The 24,543-nt window shown below is 43.0% G+C and overlaps 1 protein-coding gene across 1 annotated transcript in view; it reads right to left on the bottom strand.

Annotated features, from left to right (window-relative positions):
- The window catches only part of LOC135556632 (cadherin EGF LAG seven-pass G-type receptor 1-like), a 92,553-nt gene that overhangs the window by 25,035 nt on the left and 42,975 nt on the right, over positions 1–24,543 (bottom strand). The window contains exons 2-5 of the mRNA XM_064989991.1: positions 22,531–23,187; positions 18,537–18,759; positions 15,125–15,240; positions 14,047–14,135 (exon numbers count right to left, since the gene is read on the bottom strand). Of these exons, the coding sequence (XP_064846063.1) occupies positions 14,047–14,135; positions 15,125–15,240; positions 18,537–18,759; positions 22,531–23,187 (1,085 nt within the window). The remainder of the gene's footprint in view (positions 1–14,046; positions 14,136–15,124; positions 15,241–18,536; positions 18,760–22,530; positions 23,188–24,543) is intronic.

Below are 24,543 nucleotides of genomic sequence, written 5' to 3'. Positions count from 1 at the left end.
CCCATTGGGTGCTAAGAGTGGAGTTTCAGACAACTGATTACTCTAGCAGGGATGACATTCCACACAATGAGCATATCAGATTCCCTGATGACATATTTACCTAAATATTCTGGGTTGATGGAAAATAGAGGACTTCACACTCTAACTGTTGGCCTTACAAGCCCCATTGCCAAGAGTCATGCCAAAAGCTACCAATATGTGATCAAAGCAACTTTGTTGTGAAGTGTTCAAATATCCCCTACTGAGTAACAGGATACAAATATGACTGTTACTTCTGAAAACACCTCCATTCAGGAATTGGGATGATCATTATAATTCCCACCAAGAGCTCTTGGGAACGTCTGTCATCTACGTTTAATCTCCAGACGCCCAAGTCTTTATCTCTCTAATCTGTCAACTGTGTGTCTGCTAGTAGAGGTATTGTTTCTGGCAAACATCACTTCTCCTCCTTCCCTCCACACTAGAGACATTACTTTGTCCTGCATTGTTGGTGCTCAGAGTTTAAGAATTTCACTGTACCATGTAATTACATCTGCAGGCCTGTAAATGTAACTATTAAAATGTCTAATATTATCTGTAAAACAAAGATGTCCTACTTTAACAGAGTTTAGCAGAGACCAACATTTAACTCAACCTTTTAGCAGACACTTCATTTAACTTTAAAAAAAACAATAGCAATTTTCCCATTAAACTGAAGAGACTTGAGGCTCCACTGGTTTATAGTTGAATGTAGACATGTTGATGTATACCACTGTCCCTTTCCCCTCTCTCTTGGTCATTTGTTCTGAACATGAAAACAACACCATGGAACAAAGATAAAGACGTATCATTCTTCTCTCCTCCAGCCAAGCCTTGATAAATACAGACTTTCACTTTGGAATGGTGAGGACTATAATCTATAGTCTTGAAATGTGCCTAATGTACACCTACTGGACAATAGGCAAACACAAAGCACAAGTTCTAAGCAATGTCCCCTCAAAACATTTTCCTCACTGAGCAAATTTCAGGACTGCTGAGCGCAAACTTGAACATTGTGAAAATACCTGAGTGGTCTTCCATTAAAAACAATGGAGAAAATGCATCCCATAACATTTTAACATGGAAATAGCTGCTCTATCATTCAGCCTACAGTAGCACTGCAATGTGAGGTGTTCATTGTAGGCCTACATTCCATGAGACTATTGAAAAAAAACATGCAGGGCTCGACATGAACCTATTTATCTACTTGTCCTTCAGACATGTAAGTGACTGAACATGCTGTTGTGTTGTTTGATGCAAGAAAACACTTTACAAAATAAAATGCATTATTACTTCCATACCATTATTATAGAGAATCAGACAAATGATCCTATCCTCGGCCTATTGGCTACTCTCAAAATACAACACTGCCCCTTTAAGACAAAAAAAAAGATTGTTGTGCTCTTGTAGGAAGCAATCGCTCCCCCATTGCTGACTACAAATAATCTATAACTGGGCTAATAACTCAGTAACTAGCAAAGGATATGAACAAATGTACAAACGTGCACATGTCACTACACGTACAGTACCAGTTAAAGTTTGGACACACCTACTCATTCAAGGGTTTTTCTTTATTTGTACTCTTTTCTACATTGTAGAATAATAGTGAAGACATCAAAACTATGAAATAACACATATGGAATCATGTGGTAACCAAAAAAAGTGTTAAACAAATCAAAATAGATTTTAGATTCTTCAAAGTAGCCACCCTTTGCCTTGATGACAGCTTTGCACACTCTTGGCATTCTCTCAACCAGCTTCATTAGGCAGTCACCTGGAACGCATTTCAATTAACAGGTGTGCCTAGTTAAAAGTTCATTTGATAGTGTTGACTAACGGGGAAAACTACAAAGTTGAGTGAAGTTCAATCTCGTGCTTCTCTGCGCAGGCTGATATTTCTTCTGCAGCAGTCCTGGGGGAGCTGGGTTCCCGCGAACGCGCGCAGCTTAGGGGGAACATTGGTCCTAAGGCTAGGTTACAACATAGGCTATATGATCGCCAGTTTGGTAATAGGCACCGCTAGGTTTACACAGTACACTGAGCAATGTGAAAGCACCATAGCGAAGGACCACAGGCCCTGGGGAGAAATGAATCATGAAGTCATTCTGTTGACAGAGGAGAGGCCTGAACATTGTACTACAATGTAGCTACTGCAATACGAACATTGTCTTGCTCTTTTCACACAATACATTCTACCCAGTTCAAAAGTATCCATATTCGCATACTGAATTGAAATATCTGGATTATGGATCAATCACAAATGCCTGCTGCACTCCACACTACTTTACATTGTTCTGGCCTTCATTAATAACGCCAGAGTAACATAGATACTACTCTTTGGGCATCTGTTTCTTTTATCGCTCTTTTCTCATGGTTGGGCAATGGGGGGTAGATAAAAAGGTAGTTAATTGACTGTGTTGGCCGTCTGTTTGTGCTGTTCTGGTTTATCTTTCAGACATCTAGGCTCTGACAGAAGGGACCTGGAAGACTGTTGTTGCAGAGCTCTGGACTGTTTGGTTTGGCACTATGTTTAATATGAGAGAGGGCATACTCAGAACAGAGCTCTTACTAGACTAATTATAGCAAAACTACTGTAAAGTATACAAGATCTCCCTTGTTGTTGCCATATACAGGCTGCATTCTATTCACATTATGTCACCATGTCAAGGTCAACCCAAACAACAGGAACTCAGTGACATTTGTTCCCCTCTCTTTTCCACACATTCCAAACAAACACTATCATAAATTCACAGACATTAATCATGTGTGTTCCATCTTCCTGTCCACGAGGAAAGCCTGAGTACAAAACAATCACTAAAACAATGCTTTTAGCGTATCTTCTCCAGAATGAGCTGAATGATGAAAATTCTAAACCATGTCTGTATGTGTGTGTGTGTGTGTGTGTGTGTGTGTGTGTGTGTGTGTGTGTGCGTATGTGTGTGTCTGTCTGCATAAGTGCGTGTATGCGTGTGCATATGATGCAGATGGTGCATGCCACGGCTGTGAAGGCCAGAATGAAGTTCAGTGCCTGCCTTATAACATGAAATAAAATAGTCATTTAAAACAGAACTTCAACAAGAGTGTCACACCTTGGTCTTAGTATTTTGTGTTTTAGTTAATTAGTTGGTCAGGCCAGGGTGTGACATGGGTTTATGTTATTGTGTTGTCGTATTGGGGTTTTTGTAGGCATTGGGATTGTGGTTGATTAGGGGTGTGTTTAGTTTAGGTTTGGCTGCCTGAGGCGGTTCTCAATCAGAGTCAGGTGATTCTTGTTGTCTCTGATGGGGAACCGTATTTAGGTAGCCTGGGTTTCACTGTGTATTTCGTGGGTGATGTTCCTGTCTCTGTGTAGTTTCACCAGATAGGCTGTATTTAGGTTTCACGTTCCGTTTTGTTGTTTTGTATTTGTCTCAGTATTTTCATGTAATCGTCATTTGTTTCATTAAAAAACATGAGTAACCAACACGCTGCATTTCGGTCCGACTCTCTTTCGACAAACGAAGAACGCCGTTACAAAGAGTGCATAGTCCAGCAGCATATATCAACATTAAGTCACACAGCAGTGCCTTAAACAAAATAGGACAACTTGAGACTGGTTACTTGAAACAAAATAAAAATAAAAACATTTTTATCAGATTTCCAAGTTTTTATTTAAGAAGATTAGTCTATCCACATTATCCACAGTGAGCACAGATCGGCTTGCTGTGACAATGTTAGCCGATGTGGAGAAAACCCTCTCACTAGGGACAGAGGTCCCAGGCACAGCCAGGTAGCGCCTTGCTAACATGGCAACATGAGGGTATATTAACTCTTTGGTTTTCCACCATGTAAGTGGATCAGCATCCAGGGGAATACAGTCCACTTCCCTGTATGAGGTCACCTCCCCCTCTATGACCTTGACCTTTGACTCCTCTTGACCCTGCTCCTGGGTCGTGAACAACTCCCCAAAAAGCTCAGCCATGGCAGGCTTCTTTTCTGGAGGAGAACCCCTGTCGCCTGCCGTCTTTGGAGAGGGGTTGGCTCCTGTGGTATCTGTGGCCCTGCAGAATGAAATTACATGAAAATTACTATCTCTAAAGTGGCTTTAAATATATACAAAATATGGTTTGTTAGAAATATACATCAGACACTATTATAACAATTACAATTATTACTTTATAATTAATTGTTAAATCACTCATTAATAAAATAATAAATGTCACATTAACAAAATAAATACAATACCTGCTGTGAGTTCATTGTAGACTCTCAGACGAGCAGCAGCATCCAGGGGCAGCAGGGACTTGAACCGGGGTTCCAGAGCGGTGCTCTTGTGTCAGAAGTCTTGGACACCAGGGTCAGCATATCTAGGCTCCAGGTTAACTCTGATAGCAGTCTTGACATCCCTTACTCCCTTACTGCCGGGTCAACTTCATCAGATGCCACTATTGATTTCAGGACCATTGCTTTCATAAGCAGGGCCATGGAAACTAGTGGAATGATGGAATGTTCTCAGTGCATATCACTGTTTTGAGAGGTTTGCACACTTTGATAACTTCCTCTGCTGGTCTTATGTCATTTTCAGACAAAGTCACAATATCTTTGACATTCTTCCTCACAGCTTGATCAGTCAGTGTAAAATACACCACAACTTTAAGCTCAAGGTTTCTCTCAACCATGTCATGGCTTGAATTCCATCTAGTAGGGACATCTTGGGTTAGTTTGTGGTTTGGCAGCTCCAGCATCTCCTGTTTGTCTTGAAAACATCTTCAGCAGTTGTGCTTTTATGAAAGAAGAATACCGCCTTCCTGATCTTTGCTTGGAGGCGAGAGATTGGATTCACTGACATTGCTTTTTGAGATGTTAGATTAAAAACGAGCAGAGCATCATATCTGTTGCCCCAATCCAGATAGCGCAACTGCATTTACAAGATTTCTAGCGTTGTCAGTGGTCACATGAATCGTTACATTATCCCTCTCTAACTTCCACACTGTAACTACTTCCCTCTGCTCTTCCCCCAAGTTTACACTGGTGTGAATACTCTCAAGGGGACGTGTTTGAAGGACATGGCGTGGTTGCCGTTTCATTTTTTAGCCCAGTCCCACCGATTGGTACTTTGGGGTTATGTCGGCGCAAATGAGTAGTCATGTTACTCGTATTGCCACTCGAATAGGCTATCAGTAATGAACAGAACCTACATGTTGTAGATGTTATATCCACCACTCTAACAGGTTATCAGTAATGAACAGAACCTACATGTAGTAGATGTTATATCCACCACTCTAACAGGCTATCAGTAATGAACAGAGCCTACATGTAGTAGATGTTAAATCCACCACTCTAACAGGCTATCAGTAATGAACAGAACCTACATGTTGTAGATGTTAAATCCACCACTCTAACAGGCTATCAGTAATGAACAGAACCTACATGTTGTAGATGTTAAATCCACCACTCTAACAGGCTATCAGTAATGAACAGAACCTACATGTTGTAGATGTTAAATCCACCACTCTAACAGGCTATCAGTAATGAACAGAGCCTACATGTTGTAGATGTTATATCCACCACTCTAACAGGCTATCAGTAATGAACAGAGCCTACATGTTGTAGATGTTATATCCACCACTCTAACAGGCTATCAGTAATGAACAGAACCTACATGTTGTAGATGTTATATCCACCACTCTAACAGGCTATCAGTAATGAACAGAGCCTACATGTTGTAGATGTTATATCCACCACTCTAACAGGCTATCAGTAATGAACATGTTGTAGATGTTATATCCACCACTCTAACAGGCTATCAGTAATGAACAGAGCCTACATGTTGTAGATGTTATATCCACTACTCTAACAGGCTATCAGTAATGAACAGAGCCTACATGTTGTAGATGTTATATCCACCACTCTAACAGGCTATCAGTAATGAACAGAGCCTACATGTTGTAGATGTTATATCCACCACTCTAACAGGCTATCAGTAATGAACATGTTGTAGATGTTATATCCACCACTCTAATAGGCTATCAGTAATGAACAGAGCCTACATGTTGTAGATGTTATATCCACTACTCTAACAGGCTATCAGTAATGAACAGAGCCTACATGTTGTAGATGTTATATCCACTACTCTAACAGGCTATCAGTAATGAACAGAGCCTACATGTAGATGTTATATCCACCACTCTAACAGGCTATCAGTAATGAACAGAGCCTACATGTTGTAGATGTTATATCCACCACTCTAACAGGCTATCAGTAATGAACAGAGCCTACATGTAGATGTTATATCCACTACTCTAACAGGCTATCAGTAATGAACAGAGCCTACATGTAGATGTTATATCCACTACTCTAACAGGCTATCAGTAATGAACAGAACCTACATGTTGTAGATGTTAAATCCACCACTCTAACAGGCTATCAGTAATGAACAGAACCTACATGTTGTAGATGTTAAATCCACCACTCTAACAGGCTATCAGTAATGAACAGAGCCTACATGTTGTAGATGTTATATCCACCACTCTAACAGGCTATCAGTAATGAACAGAGCCTACATGTTGTAGATGTTATATCCACCACTCTAACAGGCTATCAGTAATGAACAGAACCTACATGTTGTAGATGTTATATCCACCACTCTAACAGGCTATCAGTAATGAACAGAGCCTACATGTTGTAGATGTTATATCCACCACTCTAACAGGCTATCAGTAATGAACAGAACCTACATGTTGTAGATGTTATATCCACCACTCTAACAGGCTATCAGTAATGAACAGAGCCTACATGTTGTAGATGTTATATCCACCACTCTAACAGGCTATCAGTAATGAACAGAGCCTACATGTTGTAGATGTTATATCCACCACTCTAACAGGCTATCGGTAATGAACAGAGCCTACATGTTGTAGATGTTAAATCCACCACTCTAACAGGCTATCAGTAATGAACAGAACCTACATGTTGTAGTTGTTATATCCACCACTCTAACAGGCTATCAGTAATGAACAGAGCCTACATGTTGTAGATGTTATATCCACCACTCTAACAGGCTATCAGTAATGAACAGAGCCTACATGTTGTAGATGTTATATCCACCACTCTAACAGGCTATCAGTAATGAACAGAGCCTACATGTTGGTAATCCCCGTTATAGTTTACAGGGAAACCGAAATGTTCCCAGACGGCAGACTTGAATGATACTGGGGCGTCTTCAACTTCTGGCTCGCCATGTTGCTCCTTTGCATTTAACTAACTGCTAATTCCTTCATAAGTTAATTGCTGCTACAACGGTCTCTCAGCTCTGTTCTCGCTGGAGTGAAATAACTAAAGAGCTGCAGATAATTATAAACAACTTTATTACTATGTGGATATTTTTCACACGTTAATTTATACGCCATTGGTTTATGCAATAATATTTTTTTTACAATGAAATATATATATATTTTCCTAGCTATAATATATGATTCATGTATTGTTCAGTTCACAGTGCGTACCGAACCGTGCACCGTGGACCTTGTACCGAACGGTTCAATACGAATACGCCTACAATTTCACCCCTACTTAAAACCCTTTCCTGCAGTCGAAATGACCAAAGCGCCCTCTATTGGCCTAATAGATCGAAGTTATTCATATTTTTTTTACAATTTCATAATTAATACACTTTTTTATTTTTACGCAGAGAATCTGCTGTTTCTATTTCAAATGGTTTTGTTATATTTTAGTCTTCTGTGATGGATATAAACTGTAATATTCAAACTCAACATGTATCACATTTCAACTCTATATCTGACATGGTACAGACCTATTTTTTTAAGCCCATAAGGGTGTGAGGTGTATACTTTGTAGATTTGTGTAAGTTTACCAAGAAACACTGTGTCACCCTGATTTAGCACATATGTTGAAGGGAAGGGGATTGGGAATTGTTCAAATATTTCAAGTTCTGCTAGATAGTCACAAAGAAAACTTTCAATCAACATCCCAAAAAAAAGGTATTCAACTGAAGTTTCAAACCAATCCACATTTAATCCTCTTTCCCGATCAATAATGATATTTCAAAATCTTAGAAGGGACTAAATATGTTCTAGCAGTAGTTATACACAGCCAGGACTTTGTGGTGTATAACCTCTTGAAACTCCCCATCCCGGATCCGGGATTGTGACTAAGCCTCAGGCTCATTAGCATAACGCAACGTTAACGATTTCTGAAAATCGCAAATAAAATTAAAATAATGCGTTTGCTCTCAAGCTTAGCCTTTTCTTAACAACACTGTCATCTCAGATTTTCAAAATATGCTTTTGAACCATAGAAATTGACTAATTTGTGTAAGAGTATGCAAAGCTAGCATAGCATTTTGTGTAGCATGTAGCATGCAACATTTTCACAAAAGCCAGATAACCAAATAAATAAAATCATTTACCTTTGAAGAGCTTCTGATGTTTTCAATGAGGAAACTCCCAGCCACATACCAAATGCGCAGTGTTTCCTGAAAGCGTCTGTGTGTAGGAGAAATCGTTCCGTTTTCTACATTGCGCCTGGCTACCGAAACGAACCGAAAATGCAGTCACCTACAACGTGAAACTTTTCCGGATTAACTACATAATATCGACCGAAACATGGCAAACGTTGTTTGGAATCAATCCTCAAGGTGTTTTTTCACATATCTCTTCATTGACATGCAGTTCGTGGAAGCTTGCTTCTCTCTCTGTGCCCCATGGAAAAATACTGGCAGGTGACTTTTGCGCACCAATTTCGGCGCAGGACACCGGGCGGACACGTGGTAAATGTGGTCTCTTATGGTCAATCTTCCAACGATCTGCCTACAAATACGTCACAATGCTGCAGACACCTTGGGGAAACGACAGAAAGGGCAGACTCATTCCTCTTGCGTTCACAGCCATATAAGGAGATCATGAAAGACAGAGCCTCAAAAATCCTTGTCATTTCCTGGATGCCAAGTCATCTTGGTTTTGCCTGAAGCTCACGTTAAAGGGCACGCACAGAGAAGATATTTGTATTTCTGGACACGTCAGAGTGTTTTCTTTCGAACAGTAGCAATTATATGCATAGTCGAGCATCTTTTTGTGACAAAATATCTTGTTTAAAACGGGAACGTTTTTCTTCCAAAAATGAAATAGCGCCACCATTAGTGTAAGAGGATAACAGAGTAAATAGGCCACGACTGGTGTAGTAGTGGGACACCAAGCCCCTCACTGTCGGGCGCCCCCCCTAGAATGACCCAACAGGGGAAGAGTGCCCGGCCAGGGCTTGTGTGGCTCAATGGGGAGTGAACATGAAGTCAGGAGAGGGAGCAGTACTCTCTCAGCTGCCCTCAACATCACAGGACCACACAGAAAGAAACCAAGCAAGGGGGAATGGGCTTTAGTTAATAAGTACAATACATCACTTCACACCCAAACTGCTTCTATCAGCTATTTATGTACATACTGCTCCAGTTAGGCTAGTTTCCCTTCAGCTTCGAAAATGTAGTCATTTGTTTGTAGAAAGATATTTCAGATATGTCTGTAAAATTGACTGAAAAACATATTTATTTGAGACACTGTGCCACAGGTTTGGGGTCAATTCCATTTAAACTCCAGTCAATTCAGAAAGAAAACCAAATTCCAATTGGAATTTCAGGATACTTCCTAAATTGACTGGAGTTGAAAAGGAAGTGACCCAAACACTGTTAGATGTTGTACACATGAAAATGGAATTGACCGAAACCATATATCGGTGAACATATCGGAATCAGACGAGATTAGCTAAAAATGGCAACATCCGTATCGGCCAATGTCTAGTTTAACGCCCGATATGCAAAACCGATGTCAAAGCTGACGTGCATACCTATATAACGAAGGTACATAAAGTAATGACGCCACGTAAAATGTTGCGCTATACGTGCAACACCGCATTCCTAAACAAGCCCACCATGTCTGCTGTGTGGATCGAGCAGTCAACAAGTCCAGCAGTCATTTGAAAGAGTAACAACATTTCAGAGAGACGACTCAAAGGCGAAATCCATTAAAGCCAAGATAATGGAATTTATTGCCCTTGACAATCAACTGTTCTCTGTTGTGGGTGATGTTGGATTTTACCGACTGGTCGAGCACCAGTTAACACCCCCAAGTGCGCTATTTTTCCGTTGTTGCTCTACCGGAGTTACACAGTAATAGCGTCAATGCTATTAGCGTAACAACATACATACTATGGAAAGCCGTTTGGGTCTTTGCGTGTCAAAAAAGAGACAGTAGAACTGTCAAAGCTGTACAAAAAAGTCAGCTAACAAGCAAACAACATCCACAAACGCTATACTTACAATACCGCGTTGGTAATAAAGCATCATTTGTTCGACCACAACTTCTGGGGTAGCTAGCTTTAGCTTGGTACCTAGCTAGCACCAATACAACCAGCCTGAAAACAATGACCCATAGAAACTACATACATTTTCAATATTCTTAGCAATGATTTAGGAATCCTTGTGAGTGAGTATTAGCTAGGTTGCCACTTGTTGTTCGCCTGTTGAAATTGAGCCAGCTACTTAACCCTGTTTCCCAAAGCTAACGTTACAAGCAGCCAGCTAGCTTCATCTGGCTTGAGAGGCTCGACCGGACCGGGTTATGTGTTGTGAAGCTAGCCACAATAAGGATTAGGCACAATAGTGAAATTTGCAGGTTGCCTTCATTAATAAAAATATATCATTGACAGTGATGCAAATGAATACAAATAGTAGAATTATGCCATACTTTTATTTTGAAGTCTAACCGCAATGTCCACTATTGTGTCTAATCCTTATTGTGGCTAGCTTAACATAGATGGGTCCGACCCACCATTAATCAAATAAGAACTGTCTTATAAATTAGGGTCATTTTAGATGATGACACCTAGCTATATAGTTAGCTAGCTAACTATAACTACTGAAACAGATTATGTTGTTTTGCTATGTTTTTGGGGAAGAATATTGTTTGCATCCATGAGCTAGCTATCTTTTTTTATGACCAGCACTGTAGGTGCGCGAGACAACTTTACCAGCATCATAGAATACGTATCGATGAATCGCTGTGACATATGAAATACAAGTGATAGTGTAATCAATGTGTAATAACTACGTGAAAAATTAATGAACGCGTTCAATTATTATGTGACGTGCAGTCATATTTATGTCCTGATTGGTCAACAAACTTATTTGACACGTAAAATGTGTTATTTGACACATCAAAAAGTGTTAAATAGTATATTTTTTGACATGCAAAGACCCAAATGGAGTTCCATAGAAATCCTGGTTAAGAATGAAATGACAGATCAAATGAACAACAAAACAGCACAGAAAGTAAGTGAAAGAAATAGGTTTTGATGATGTTTCACTGGTAATGGGGACATACGTAAATGCCAACAAAATAACTTTTTGGTCAGTGTGGTGTGTGTGTGTGTGTGTGTGTGTGTGTAAGCTTTATTTAACTAGGCAAGTCGGTTAAGAACAAATTCTTATTTACAATGGCGGCCTAACCTCGGCCAAACCCAGACGACGCTGGGTCAATTGTGCACTGCCCTATGGGACTCCCAATCATGGCCTGATGTGATACAGCCAGGATTTGAAACAGGGACTATAGTGATGCCTCTTGCACTGAGATGCAGTGCCTTAGACCGCTGTGTCTACGTGTGTGTTAACTAATTAACTAGAATTGCTTAAAAGGCCGTACATTTTTTTTATATTGGGAATTGGAATCTTTTTTTTGACAAGGAAAATATTGGATATCAGTATCGGCCAAAAATGTCATATCGGTGCTAATGTTAGATGTTGTACACATGGGGAAATGTGTAAACCAGAAGACAGTCTAGGACCAGGCTCATGTTCTTACAGCTTACAAAATGATAGTGTATGTCTGCATATGACCAACTATGAATGTATGTATGAGTAGGGGAACCGTAGTACAGTCGTGGCCAAAAGCTTTGAGAATGACACAAATATTAATTTTCACAAAGTCTGCTGCCTCAGTTTGAATGATGGCAATTTGCATATACTCCAGAATGTTATGAAGAGTGATCATATGAATTGCAATTAATTACAAAGTTCCACTTTGCCCTGCAAATTAACTGAATCTCCCAAAAACATTTCCACAGCCCTGCCACAAAAGGACCAGCTGACATCATGTCAGTGATTCTCTCGTTAATAAAGGTGTGAGTGTTGAGGAGGACAAGGCTGGAGATCACACTGTCATGTTGATTGAGTTCGAATAACAGACTGGAATCTTCAAAAAGAGGGTGGTGCTTGGAATCATTGTTCTTCCTCTGTCATCCATGGCTACCTGCAAGGAAACACGTGCCGTCATCATTGCTTTTCACAAAAAGGGCTTAACAGGCAAGGATATTGCTGCCAGTAAGATTGCACCTAAATCAACAATTTATCGGATCATCAAGAACTTCAAGGAGAGCGGATCAATTGTTGTGAAGAAGGCTTCAGGGAGTCCAAGAAAGTCCAGCAAGCGCCATGCCCGTCTCCTAAAGTTGATTCAACTACGGGATCAGGGCACCACCAGTATAGAGCTGGCTCAGGAATGGCAGCAGGCAGGTGTGAGTGCATCTGCACACACAGTGAGGCGAACACTTTTGGAGGATGGCCTGGTGTCAAGAGGGGCAGCAAAGAAGCCACTTCTCTCCAGGAAACATGGTGAGCGCTACCATCAGTCCTGTGTCATGCCAACAGTAAAGCATCCTGAGACCATTCATGTGTGGGGTTGCTTCTCAGTCAAGGGAGTGGGCTCACTCACAATTTTGCCGAAGAACAAAGCCATGAATAAAGAATGGTACCAACACATCCTCCGAGAGCAACTTCTCCCAACAATTCAGGAACAGTTTGGTGACGAACAATGCCTTTCCAGCATGATGGAGCACCTTGCCATAAGGCAAAGTGATAACTAAGTGGCTCGGGGAACAAAACATCGATATTTTAGGTCCATGGCCAGGGAACTTCCCAGACCTTAATCCACTTTGAGAAGTTGTGGTCAATCCTCAAGAGGCGGGTGGACAAACAAAAACCCACAAATTCTGACAAACTCCAAGCATTGATTATGCAAGAATGGGCTGCCATCAGTCAGGATGTGGCCCAGAAGTTAATTGACAGTATGCCAGGGCGGATTGCAGAGGTCTTGAAAAAGAAGGGTCAACACTGCAAATATTGACTCTTTGCATCAACTTCATGTAATTGTCAATAAAAGCCTTTGACACTTACGTAATACTTGTAATTATACTTCAGTATTCCATAGTAACATCTGGCAAAAATATCTAAACACACTGAAGCAGCAGACTTTGCGGAAATTAATATTTGTGTCATTCTCAAAACTTTTGGCCACGACTCTACATTCTCAAATTTTCATAGGTTTAGCCAGGCTAAAAACAACTAATATCTTTCCAGGAACAGTACTCTCAGTGGGTTCCATCTTTGAAGGTGAACACAATAACCTCCACTGCCCATAAACATAAAAAAATCCTGCATAGAAAGCCCTGGACCCAGAAATACTTCCCTGCTTGAGGCCATCCCGTTTAGTTACACAGGCCTAACCCAGATTGTCTTTCAAAACAAGAGAACAAAGCTCAAAATGGAATCTCAATAATTCTATTCTTTGTCAATACAACGGCCTCAAATCAACTCTAAAATCGCCCAAAACAAAGACTAGCGTGTCTGTTCCCATGACAACCCTTTCAAACTCTGGACTTCGTGTGGAGTTTGAGGAGGTTGGGGGGATAGTATGAGTGCACTACTTGAATGACCTTTGGCCTGGAGGTTTATGAGGGCACTCCATCTGGGTTTATAACATCCTAATCCTACTGGTGCCCTAGTAACTGTGATTGAAGGATTTCTAAACAATGACCACACCCTTCTCCCCCGTGCCCACCACACCACTCGTCACTTACCCCACAGACCAAGCGTGGTCTGGGTGAAGGCACGAAGCACAACAAGTAAACAGGGACATGCATCATTCTTTTAGTGATCAAATCTTATGTTATCATGATAGCCTCCACCTATTCAGGATGTGTGCTTACCTTGTTGTAGTAGTGTAGCTGTACTCTATGCCACTGACCATCACTGACCCCACTCAGGACAAAGGGTAATACGGTGGTTTTGGCTTCTCCTAGAGCGATGGAAACAGGACAAAGGAAACAGGAAAGAGTTTAATCGACACAGAATCCATTCCAACTGAGTTTGGCCCTTTTCATAGATACTTCCTCTCACTACTCTTTCTTTCTTTGAAGTCACAACCCTGAGCGTGTGACACCCAATGGCATCCATGCCACTTGGTTTGGTATAAAGCTGGGGGATGGGGCTGGGGAAGGTTTGGTATAAATCTGAGGGATGGGGCTGGGGAAGGTTTGGTATAAAGCTGAGGGGTGGGGCTGGGGAAGGTTTGGTAGAAAGCTTAGGGATGGGGCTGGAGAAGGTTTGTTAGAAAGCTGAGGGATGGGGCTGGGGGAGGTTTGGTAGAAAGCTGAGGGATGGGGCTGGGGAGGGTTTGGTAGAAAACTGAGGGATGGGGCTGGGGAAGGTTTGGTATAAAGCTGAGGGGTGGGGCTGGTGAAGGTTTGGTAGAAAGCTGAGGGATGGGGAAGGGGAAGGTTTGGTAGAAAGATGAGGGATGGGGAAGGTTTGGTAGAAAGCTGAGGGATGGGGAAGGGGAAGGTTTGGTACAAAGCTGAGGGGTGGGGCTGGGGAAGGTTTGGTAGAAAGCTGAGGGATGGGGAAGGGGAAGGTTCAGAAAAACACAAACCTTTGGACCTCTTATTTTAATATTGGTGCTACTGATCCAGATCAGTGAACACTACTTTAGTTAGATAGACTGCCGGTTAATGATTGTTTACTAGGCTAATACCTCCATGGCAGTAATTCCCTGCCAAACTCAACACAACACAGTCCACTGGGTGAACTGCATGATCACTGTTTACCCTCAATTTTCTTGGCTCCATAAACTCTGACCCCTTCCCAGTTGGTCAGAACCTCCCTGTTAATGAGATGTAGTATTTCACAGAGAGGGGGATAGGAGAGAGAAGTGAAGTGAAGCGAAGGGAACAGAGTAAATGGAAGAGTCTGGTGGCCATCTCTTTTCTGCATCCTTTACGTCCTTACCTGCTGAGAAGGTGAGCTGGATTTGATCCTCGATGATCTCCAAGGCCATGAAGTCGTGCTTCTCGTTAAACCTTCCGTTGTAAAGCAGCAGGGCATTCCTCTCTCTGGTGGCAAACCTGCAGGCCATACAGGAGGTCAGACAGGAGGTCAGCCAGGAGGTCAGACATGAGGTCATACAGGAGCAAAGGTCACATTGATTGTACAGTACAGTACAGGCTTGGGGTAAAAAACATTTCAATACCAGAAGTACAATGAAATTCTAACTCCAAAATTTGGAATTGGAAATGAATTTACTTTCTGAATTGACTGAAATTGAAATGTAATTGATCCTAACCCTGGTACAGTATATTATCAGCAGTATATTATCATTGATTATATACTATATTATAACTTATTAAACAGTACAATATATTATATTATCATTGATTATACAGTACAGTACACTGAGTGTACAAAACATTAAGAACACCTTCCTAATATTGAGTTGCACTCAGAACAGCCTCAGTTCATCAGGGCATGGACTCTACAAGGTGTCGAAAGAATTCCACAGGGATGCTGGCCCAAATTGACTCCAATGCTTCCCACAGTTGTGTCAAGTTGGCTGGATGTCCTTTGGGTGATGGACCATTCTCGATACACACGGGAAACTGTTCCGTGAAAAACAGTGCATGGCACCTACTACCATACCTCGTTCAAAGGCACTTAAATATTTTGTATTGCCCATTCACCCTCTCAATGGCACACATATACAATCCGTGTCTCATTTGTCTCAAGGCTTAAACCTGTCTTGAGGTAATGAAAAAACGGGGGAGAGTGGGACACATTGAGAGACAAATTAACCTGGGAAATGACAGACAATGAGAGTGAAAAGGGAAAATTGAAAAAATAATCATATTGAACTAGAGACAAAGAGAGGAGCAAAAGGAATTTGGAAAATTATGGAGGGAAGGAGGATTGGTGCGGACAGACATAGAACCAGAGCAAGTACTGGGAGCCATTCCGCTGTGTGTCATGAACCCTTTGGCACGTAGCGGGTACGGACACAAAGGTCAAAAGCCATATGGCACAGGGCAGCGTCACAGGAAACCATGATCAACAAAGCCAAACATCTAGATTCCCCTGGCTCCACGCATCACTTCCTGTTTTTACCTTTGCCAGGGAACCTGAGCTGGACGCGAGTAAGAGATGTTTCACTACAGCGTTGATATATAAAATGTCAATCCAGGCAAGCTCTTAACCTTTTAAAGTATTTCAAATTAAAAATGAATACTATTTGAACCAATATCTGCACCTAACCACTGGATGAAATTACTTGTGCTTCTTTCGTGAAAATAGAACACAAATGTCAAGGCTGATGTACCAGCCCTGTGTTTCAGCACTTCTGTGATTTGAAGTTCAGATGTGCCTATGCCTAAGCATGTTAAGTGAGTGAGACAACGAGAATGAGGCAATGTTTATTTGTGATTCCATTGATACAGCCATTACTGCTTATTACAAAGGGTTGTATGTACAGTACCAGTCAAAGGTTTGGACACACCTACTCATTCAAGGGTTTTTCTTTATTTTTCCTATTTTTTTACATTGTAGAATAATAGTGAAGACATCACAACTATGAACTAACACATATGGAATCATATAGTGACCAAAAAATTGTTAAACAAATCAAAATATACTTCAGCAATTTCAAAGTAGCCACTCTTTGCTTTGATGACAGCTCTGCACACTCTTGGCATTCTCTCAACCAGCTTCATGATTACCGCTTTTCCAACAGTCTTGAAGGAGTTCCCACATATGATGAGTGCTTGTTGGCTGATTTTCCTTCACTCTGCAGTCCAACTTATCCCAAACCTTCTCAATTGGGTTGAGGTCAGGTGATTGTGGAGACCAGGTCATCTAATGCAGCACTCCCTCACTCTACTTCTTCGTCAAATAGCCCTTACACAGCCTGGAGGTGTGTTGGGTCATTGTCCTGTTGAAAAAAAAATGATAGTCCCACTAAGCGCAAACCAGATGGGATGAGGTATCGCTGCAGAATGCTGTGGTAGCCATCCTGGTTAAGTGTGCCTTGATTTCTAAATAAATCACTGACAGTGTCAGCAAAGCACCATCACACCTCCTCCTCCATGCTTCACAGTGGGAACCACACATGCGGAGATCATCCGTACACCTACTATGCATCTCACAGCGGTTGGATGAGACCAAAGGACAGATTTCCACCGGTCTAATGTCCATTGCTCATGTTTCTTGGCACAAGCAAGTGTCTACTTATTATTGGTGTACTTTAGTAGTGGTTTCTTTGCAGCAATTCGACCATGAAGTCCTGATTCACGCAGTCTCCTCTGAACAGTTGATGTCGAGATGTCTCTGTTACTTGAACTCTGTGATGCAGCAATTTTTGAGGCTGGTAACGCTAATGAACGTATCCTCTGCAGCAGAGCTAACTGTGGGTCTTCCTTATCTAGGGCGGTCCTCATGAGAGCCAGTTTCATCATAATCTTTGATAGTTTTAGCGACTGCACTCAAAGTTCTTGAAATTTTCCATTTTGACTGACCTTCATGTCTTTAAGTAATGGTGGACTGTGGTTTATCTTTGTTTATTTGAGCTGTTCTTGAAATAATATGGACTTGGTCTTTTACCAAATAGGGCTATCTTCTGTATATCACCCCTACCTTGTCACAATGCAACTGATTGGCTCAGTTGGGCGGCAGGGTAGCCTAGTGGTTAGAGCGTTGGACTAGTAACCGTGAAGGTTGCAAGTTCAAACCCCAAGTTCAAACACCCGAGCTGATAAGGTACAAATCTGTCATTCTGCCCCTGAACAGGCAGTTAACACACTGTTCCTAGGCCGTCATGGAAAATAAGAATTTGTTCTTAACGGACTTGCCTAGTTAAATAAAGGTAAAAAAAATATTAAAAAATAAAAATGCATTAAGAACTAAATAAATTCAACAAATTAACTTTTAACAAGGCACACCTGTTAATTGAAATGCATTCCAGGTGAAGCTCATGAAGCTGGTTGAGAGAATGCCAGCCCAGCTGTCATCAAGGCAAGGGTAGTTGTTTTGAATAATCTCAAATCTAAAATACATTTTGATTTGTTTAACACTTTTTTGTTTAGTTCATGAATCCACATGTGTTATTTCATAGTTTTGACGTCTTCACTATTATTCTACAATGTAGAAAATAGTAAAAAAATATATATAAAAACCCTTGAATGAGTAGATATATCCAAACTTTTGACTGGTACTGTATATTCAAACATGGTGTTAGATGTGTACCATTTGGCTCAGTACTATGTCAAAAAAACTCCAGGTGTTTTTGAATGCAAAAAGAACCCCCCCCCAAAAAGCCACTAATACACACATACACATTATTATAGGGACATGTTATAAGACACATAGGTGTACTTACATGAAGGACACAGTGAAGTGAAACCTCTGCCGTAGCCCTCTGAAGGTGATGAAGGACTGGCCAGGGAAGCTGCGGGTGCTCATCTCACAATAGGGTTTCTGGTACTCCCCTGGGAGGCACTGGCACACAAACCCCCCCACCAGGAGATCCACACACCTGGCCCCGTTCTTACACACCCCCGGGACGCAACGGCCAGAGCGGGAGTTCACCTCACAATGCTCACCTGTAGGAAGGGAAAAGGAAACGGGCGGCCCAGGTGAGCGGGAGTTCACCTCACAATGCTCACCTGTAGGAAGGGAAAAGGAAACGGGTGGCCCAGGTGAGCGGGAGTTCACCTCACAATGCTCACCTGTAGGAAGGGAACAGGAAACAGGTGGCCCAGGTGAGCGGGAGTTCACCTCACAATGCTCACCTGTAGGAAGGGAAAAGGAAACGGGTGGCCCAGGTGGGCGGGAGTTCACCTCACAATGCTCACCTGTAGGAAGGGAACAGGAAACAGGTGGCCCAGGTGGGTGGGAGTTCACCTCACAATGCTCACCTGTAGGAAGGGAACAGGAAACAGGTGGCCCAGGTGGGCGGGAGTTCACCTCACAATGCTCACCTGTAGGAAGGGAACAGGAAACAGGTGGCCCAGGTGAGCGGGAGTTCACCTCACAATGCTCACCTGTAGGAAGGGAAAAGGAAACGGGTGGCCCAGGTGGGCGGGAGTTCACCTCACAATGCTCACCTGTAGGAAGGGAAAAGGAAACGGGTGGCCCAGGTGGACGGGAGTTCACCTCACAATGCTCACCTGTAGGAAGGGAAAAGGAAACAGGTGGCCCAGGTGGACGGGAGTTCACCTCACAATGCTCACCTGTAGGAAGGGAACCGGAAACAGGTGGCCCAGGTGAGCGGGAGTTCACCTCACAATGCTCACCTGTAGGAAGGGAACCGGAAACAGGTGGCCCAGGTGAGCGGGAATTCACCTCACAATGCTCACCTGTAGGAAGGGAAAAGGAAACGGGTGGCCCAGGTGAGCGGAAGTTCACCTCACAATGCTCACCTGTAGGAAGGGAAAAGGAAACGGGTGGCCCAGGTGGGCGGGAGTTCACCTCACAATGCTCACCTGTAGGAAGGGAACCGGAAACAGGTGGCCCAGGTGAGCGGGAGTTCACCTCACAATGCTCACCTGTAGGAAGGGAAAAGGAAACGGGCGGCCCAGGTGAGCGGGAGTTCACCTCACAATGCTCACCTGTAGGAAGGGAACCGGAAACAGGTGGCCCAGGTGAGCGGGAGTTCACCTCACAATGCTCACCTGTAGGAAGGGAACAGGAAACAGGTGGCCCAGGTGGGCGGGAGTTCACCTCACAATGCTCACCTGTAGGAAGGGAACAGGAAACGGCGGCCCAGGTGGGCGGGTATAAAAAACTGCTGAGTATTAAAATAAAACTTAAAAAACGGAAAAACTGTTATTGACAAAAGTTGAGGTAGGTGTGTAAACGGGTACACATGTTCTCCTTTAAATCCTCCTTTCAGGCCTTTATATTGTGATGTGTCCTGGGCGAAGCCGCACAAATATATTTTGAGGAACAAGCTGAAATTAGTCAGGTTTTCAGCAGACACAATTTCAACTCCTTTACAACACAACCTACAAGCTAGTCTGAATGGACTCAGAAAGAGAGGGGTTGGGGACCAACCCTTCACAAGCATGTCAAAACACAGCAGATTGTAACCACCATGCTCTGTGACCCAGACTGACCCTCGGCTCTTTGCTGGAACCAAACGGCTTGTGGCATAATGACAACAGAACAATGGAGTGTCTTTGTCCAAGCAGCAGGCCACCTTGGTGGTCTGTAAGACACCTGTCATGACCCGTCAGCAACCCACACTGACACTGTCCTGCCTGGTTAACTAGACCTGAGCTGTGTTTCAGAGGTGACACCATTCAAATGGATGCTGATGTCAGTAGTGATGACATCACTCTGTTTTCCTTTCCCTAACAGCTTGGGGTGAGCATTAAGGGGTCGCGTACTGAGCTGAAAGATAGCTCCCAATAAAAAAAACAGGAAAGGATCATTTACAGTATGGTAACAATGTATTACACAACAAGGCTTTTATATGGAAGCGATAGAGAACAGAGACAGGAAGACGACAGAGAAATGTGTGTGGAAAGTGAAGTGGGATTATGTCACCCTTTAAGGGTCATTGTATTACATATTATGAAAGAGAGCACCAAGGAGTCAAGAGATGATTTTCCCACAGGTCAAAAAGAACATTGTCAACCCACAAGGTCTTTGCATTCCAATGTGCCACTACCAGATCTATTTCCAGCTCCTAGTGTGGGGTGTTGTGTGCTGCAAATTACCCAGACAAGATCTGGATAAAAAGAACACCGATGATTTACGGGGCACGGAATTCCAGCAGGTAATGACCCGACTGCAAGACAGATAATCTCCGGTTTGGAGGGAATTACAAGGGATCTTTTTCCCGAAGGTGTGAGAAACCTGAGGCCAACACTGTCAGGTCAACCATCATCAGCCACGTTATGACTTGAGACTACCTGGAGCTGGCCAGGAGTCTTCAAAGCATAGATGGCTAGGGTTTGATTAACAGGTAATAGCTTCTCTGCAGAATCATGGTTTTGACTGTGGGCCATGTCTTTAATATAGGGGGAATATTAAGCTCTATAGACAGAGGCTCTGTCAAAGCAGATGTGAGTTCTCGGTGGGGGTAGGCATGTTTCTATCTAAGTACTAATGACACAGAGACTAACCCTAACCCTAAACCAATGAGAGAAAGACTAACCCTTATCCTAAATGCCAGAGAGACTAACCCTAACCATAATGACAGAGAGACTAACCCTAATCCTAATGCCAGAGAGACTAACCCTAACCATAATGACACAGAGACTAACCCTAACACTAATGCCAGAGAGACTAACCCTAACACTAATGCCAGAGAGATTAACCCTAACCATAATAACACAGAGACTAACCCTAACACTAATGCCAGAGAGACTAACCCTAACACTAATGCCAGAGAGACTAACCCTAATCCTAATGACACAGAGACTAACCCTAATCCTAATGCCAGAGAGACTAACCCTAACCATAATGACACAGAGACTAACCCTAACACTAATGCCAGAGAGACTAACCCTAACCATAATGACACAGAGACTAACACTAACACTAATGCCAGAGAGACTAACCCTAACTATAATGACATAAGTAGTTGTTGTTAGTGCGTATACTTAGATATACTGCAAAAATTGGTTGTTGAGACTGTTCTTTTTTAAATTGTTCATTGTAATTCACTACAACGTTGTATCATTCAACCTTAATGACAGAGAGACTAACCCTAACACTATAACACTAATGACAGAGAGACTAACCCTAACCCTAATGACAGAGAGGCTAACCCTAACACTAATGACAGAGAGACTAACCCTAACCCTAACGACAGAGAGACTAACCCTAACACTAATGACAGAGAGACTAACCCTAACCCTAACGACAGAGAGACTAACCCTAACACTAATGACAGAGACTAACCCTAACACTAATGACAGAGACTAACCCTAACCCTAACGACAGAGAGACTAACCCTAACACTAATGACAGAGAGACTAACCCTAACCCTAATGACAGAGAGACTAACCCTAACACTAATGACAGAGAGACTAACCCTAACCCTAACGACAGAGGCTAACCCTAACCCTAACGACAGAGAGACTAACCCTAACACTAATGACAGAGAGACTAACCCTAACGACAGAGAGACTAACCCTAACACTAATGACAGAGAGACTAACCCTAACCCTAACGACAGAGAGACTAACCCTAACCCTAACGACAGAGAGACTAACCCTAACCCTAACGACAGAGAAACAGGAAAGAAAGTCAAAAGCAAAGTCAGAGTGAAAGGTGAAAGAAAGACTGACGTGAAAAAGAGCGGATCAAGAATGGGGTGAAAGAAAAAGAGTCAAGTAGGAAACGTGGATAACAACACTCACCGGTGAAGTCCTCCGGACACTCACAAGTGTACCCGCCTTCCCTGCTCCGGCACTTGCCGTTATTCTTGCAGGGACCCGAGTAGCACAGGTCAATCTCCGTCTCACAGTAGTCCCCCGTGAAACCTGCTGGGCATCGGCAGCGCAGCCCCGTCACCGGGTGGATAGGCCTGAACAGCACCGTATCCGAGGACACGAAGGGTGCCGAGCTGTCGAACCTCAGCACCGACACACACTTCATGTAGTTCTCACAGGGCTCGCGGAGGCAGATGTTATCGTCAAAGGGCAGCACATGCTGGCTGGACACCAGGGTGAGCAGAGTCCGGTTTAGATAAATCTGCTCCTGCAGGGTTTCTGAGGGGAAGAAAGGTCCAGAGGGGATGGTGCCCCCGGGTCCACCAGGAGGGCGCAGGGCGGAGAAGGTGACGTTGAGGATTCTCCCCTGGACGTGTGTGTCCTTCTGGATGTTGAAGACGAAGACGCCATCAGGGCGGGTGGACAGGACCGCTGCCACGCCCTCCATGAAGAGGGCGAGCAGCGGGGACAAGAAGCGCTCTTGGGACATGTTCTCAAGGCGCACCGTTATGCTGTTGGTCAGCATGTCGTCGGTGATAATGGTGACACGCAGGGTGCAGAGGGCCGTGACACGGTGGATACCGTCTGGAATCAGAGACAACCAAGATCAACCAGGGTCATAGAATAACACTTTAAAGATACATTAAAGACACAAAGGTCATGTCAGTCAACATTTGAAAACATACCACATTAACATAATCACAAACAAAGCACTGCTTTTCACCTCTGCTGGCTTATTCCACTTTAACGTAATGCCTTTTGGTTTGAAGAATGGTCCAGTAACTTTTCAACTTTATCACCACAATAAAGCAAGATTCTTCAACAATGATCACTGGAGAAAGATTCCTACTGACTGTGTCAACTTTTTCATCCCCTGCCAAATCCAAGGTAAAACTCCAACCTGTGAACATTAGCGCAGACAGTGTTTCCTCCATTTCAACTGAAAGAGTTTGGGGATTTGGGATATAGGCTAGCAAAGTAGGTAGAAGCACTTTCAAGTTCACTGTTGCAACACTAACAATACAGTGCATGAATACATGACATGGTGTCGTGTTCCTTGTCAGTATCTGACAGACACAATGTCCAATATACCATAGCCCTACACTATAGCCCTACACTACAGCTCTACACTATAGCCCTACACTATAGCCATACACTATAGCCCTACACTATAGCCCTACACTACAGCTCTACACTATAGCCCTACACTATAGCCCTACACCATAGCCCTACACTATAGCCCTACACTATAGCCTTACACTATAGCCAAACACCATAGCCCTACACTATAGCCCTACACAACAGCTCTACACTATAGCCCTACACCATAGCCCTACACTATAGCCCTACACTATAGCCCTACACTATAGCCCTACACCATAGCCCTACACCATAGCCCTACACTATAGCCCTACACCATAGCCCTACACTATAGCCCTACACTATAGCCCTACACCATAGCCCTACACCATAGCCCTACACTACAGCCCTACACCATAGCACTACACTATAGCCCTACACCATAGCCCTACACCATAGCCCTACACTATAGCCCAACACCATAGCCCTACACTACAGCGATACACTATAGCCCTACACTATAGCCCTACACTATAGCCCTACACTACAGCCCTACACTACAGCTCTACACTACAGCTCTACACTATAGCCCTACACTATAGCCCTATACTACAGCTCTACACTATAGCCCTACACTATAGCCCTACACCATAGCCCTACACCAAAGCCCTACACTATAGCCCTACACTATAGCCCTACACTATAGCCCTACACCATAGCCCTACACTATAGCCCTACACCATAGCCCTACACCATAGCCCTACACTATAGCCCAACACTACAGCTCTACACTATAGCCCTACACCATAGCCCTACACTATAGCCCTACACTAGCCCTACACTATAGCCCTACACCATAGC

Source organism: Oncorhynchus masou, chromosome 15 (genome assembly GCF_036934945.1).
Source record: "Oncorhynchus masou masou isolate Uvic2021 chromosome 15, UVic_Omas_1.1, whole genome shotgun sequence".
NCBI classification, from domain to species: domain Eukaryota; kingdom Metazoa; phylum Chordata; class Actinopteri; order Salmoniformes; family Salmonidae; genus Oncorhynchus; species Oncorhynchus masou.
The sequence above is the reverse complement of the archived record's forward strand: the minus strand, read 5'-3'. Positions and strand labels throughout refer to the sequence as shown.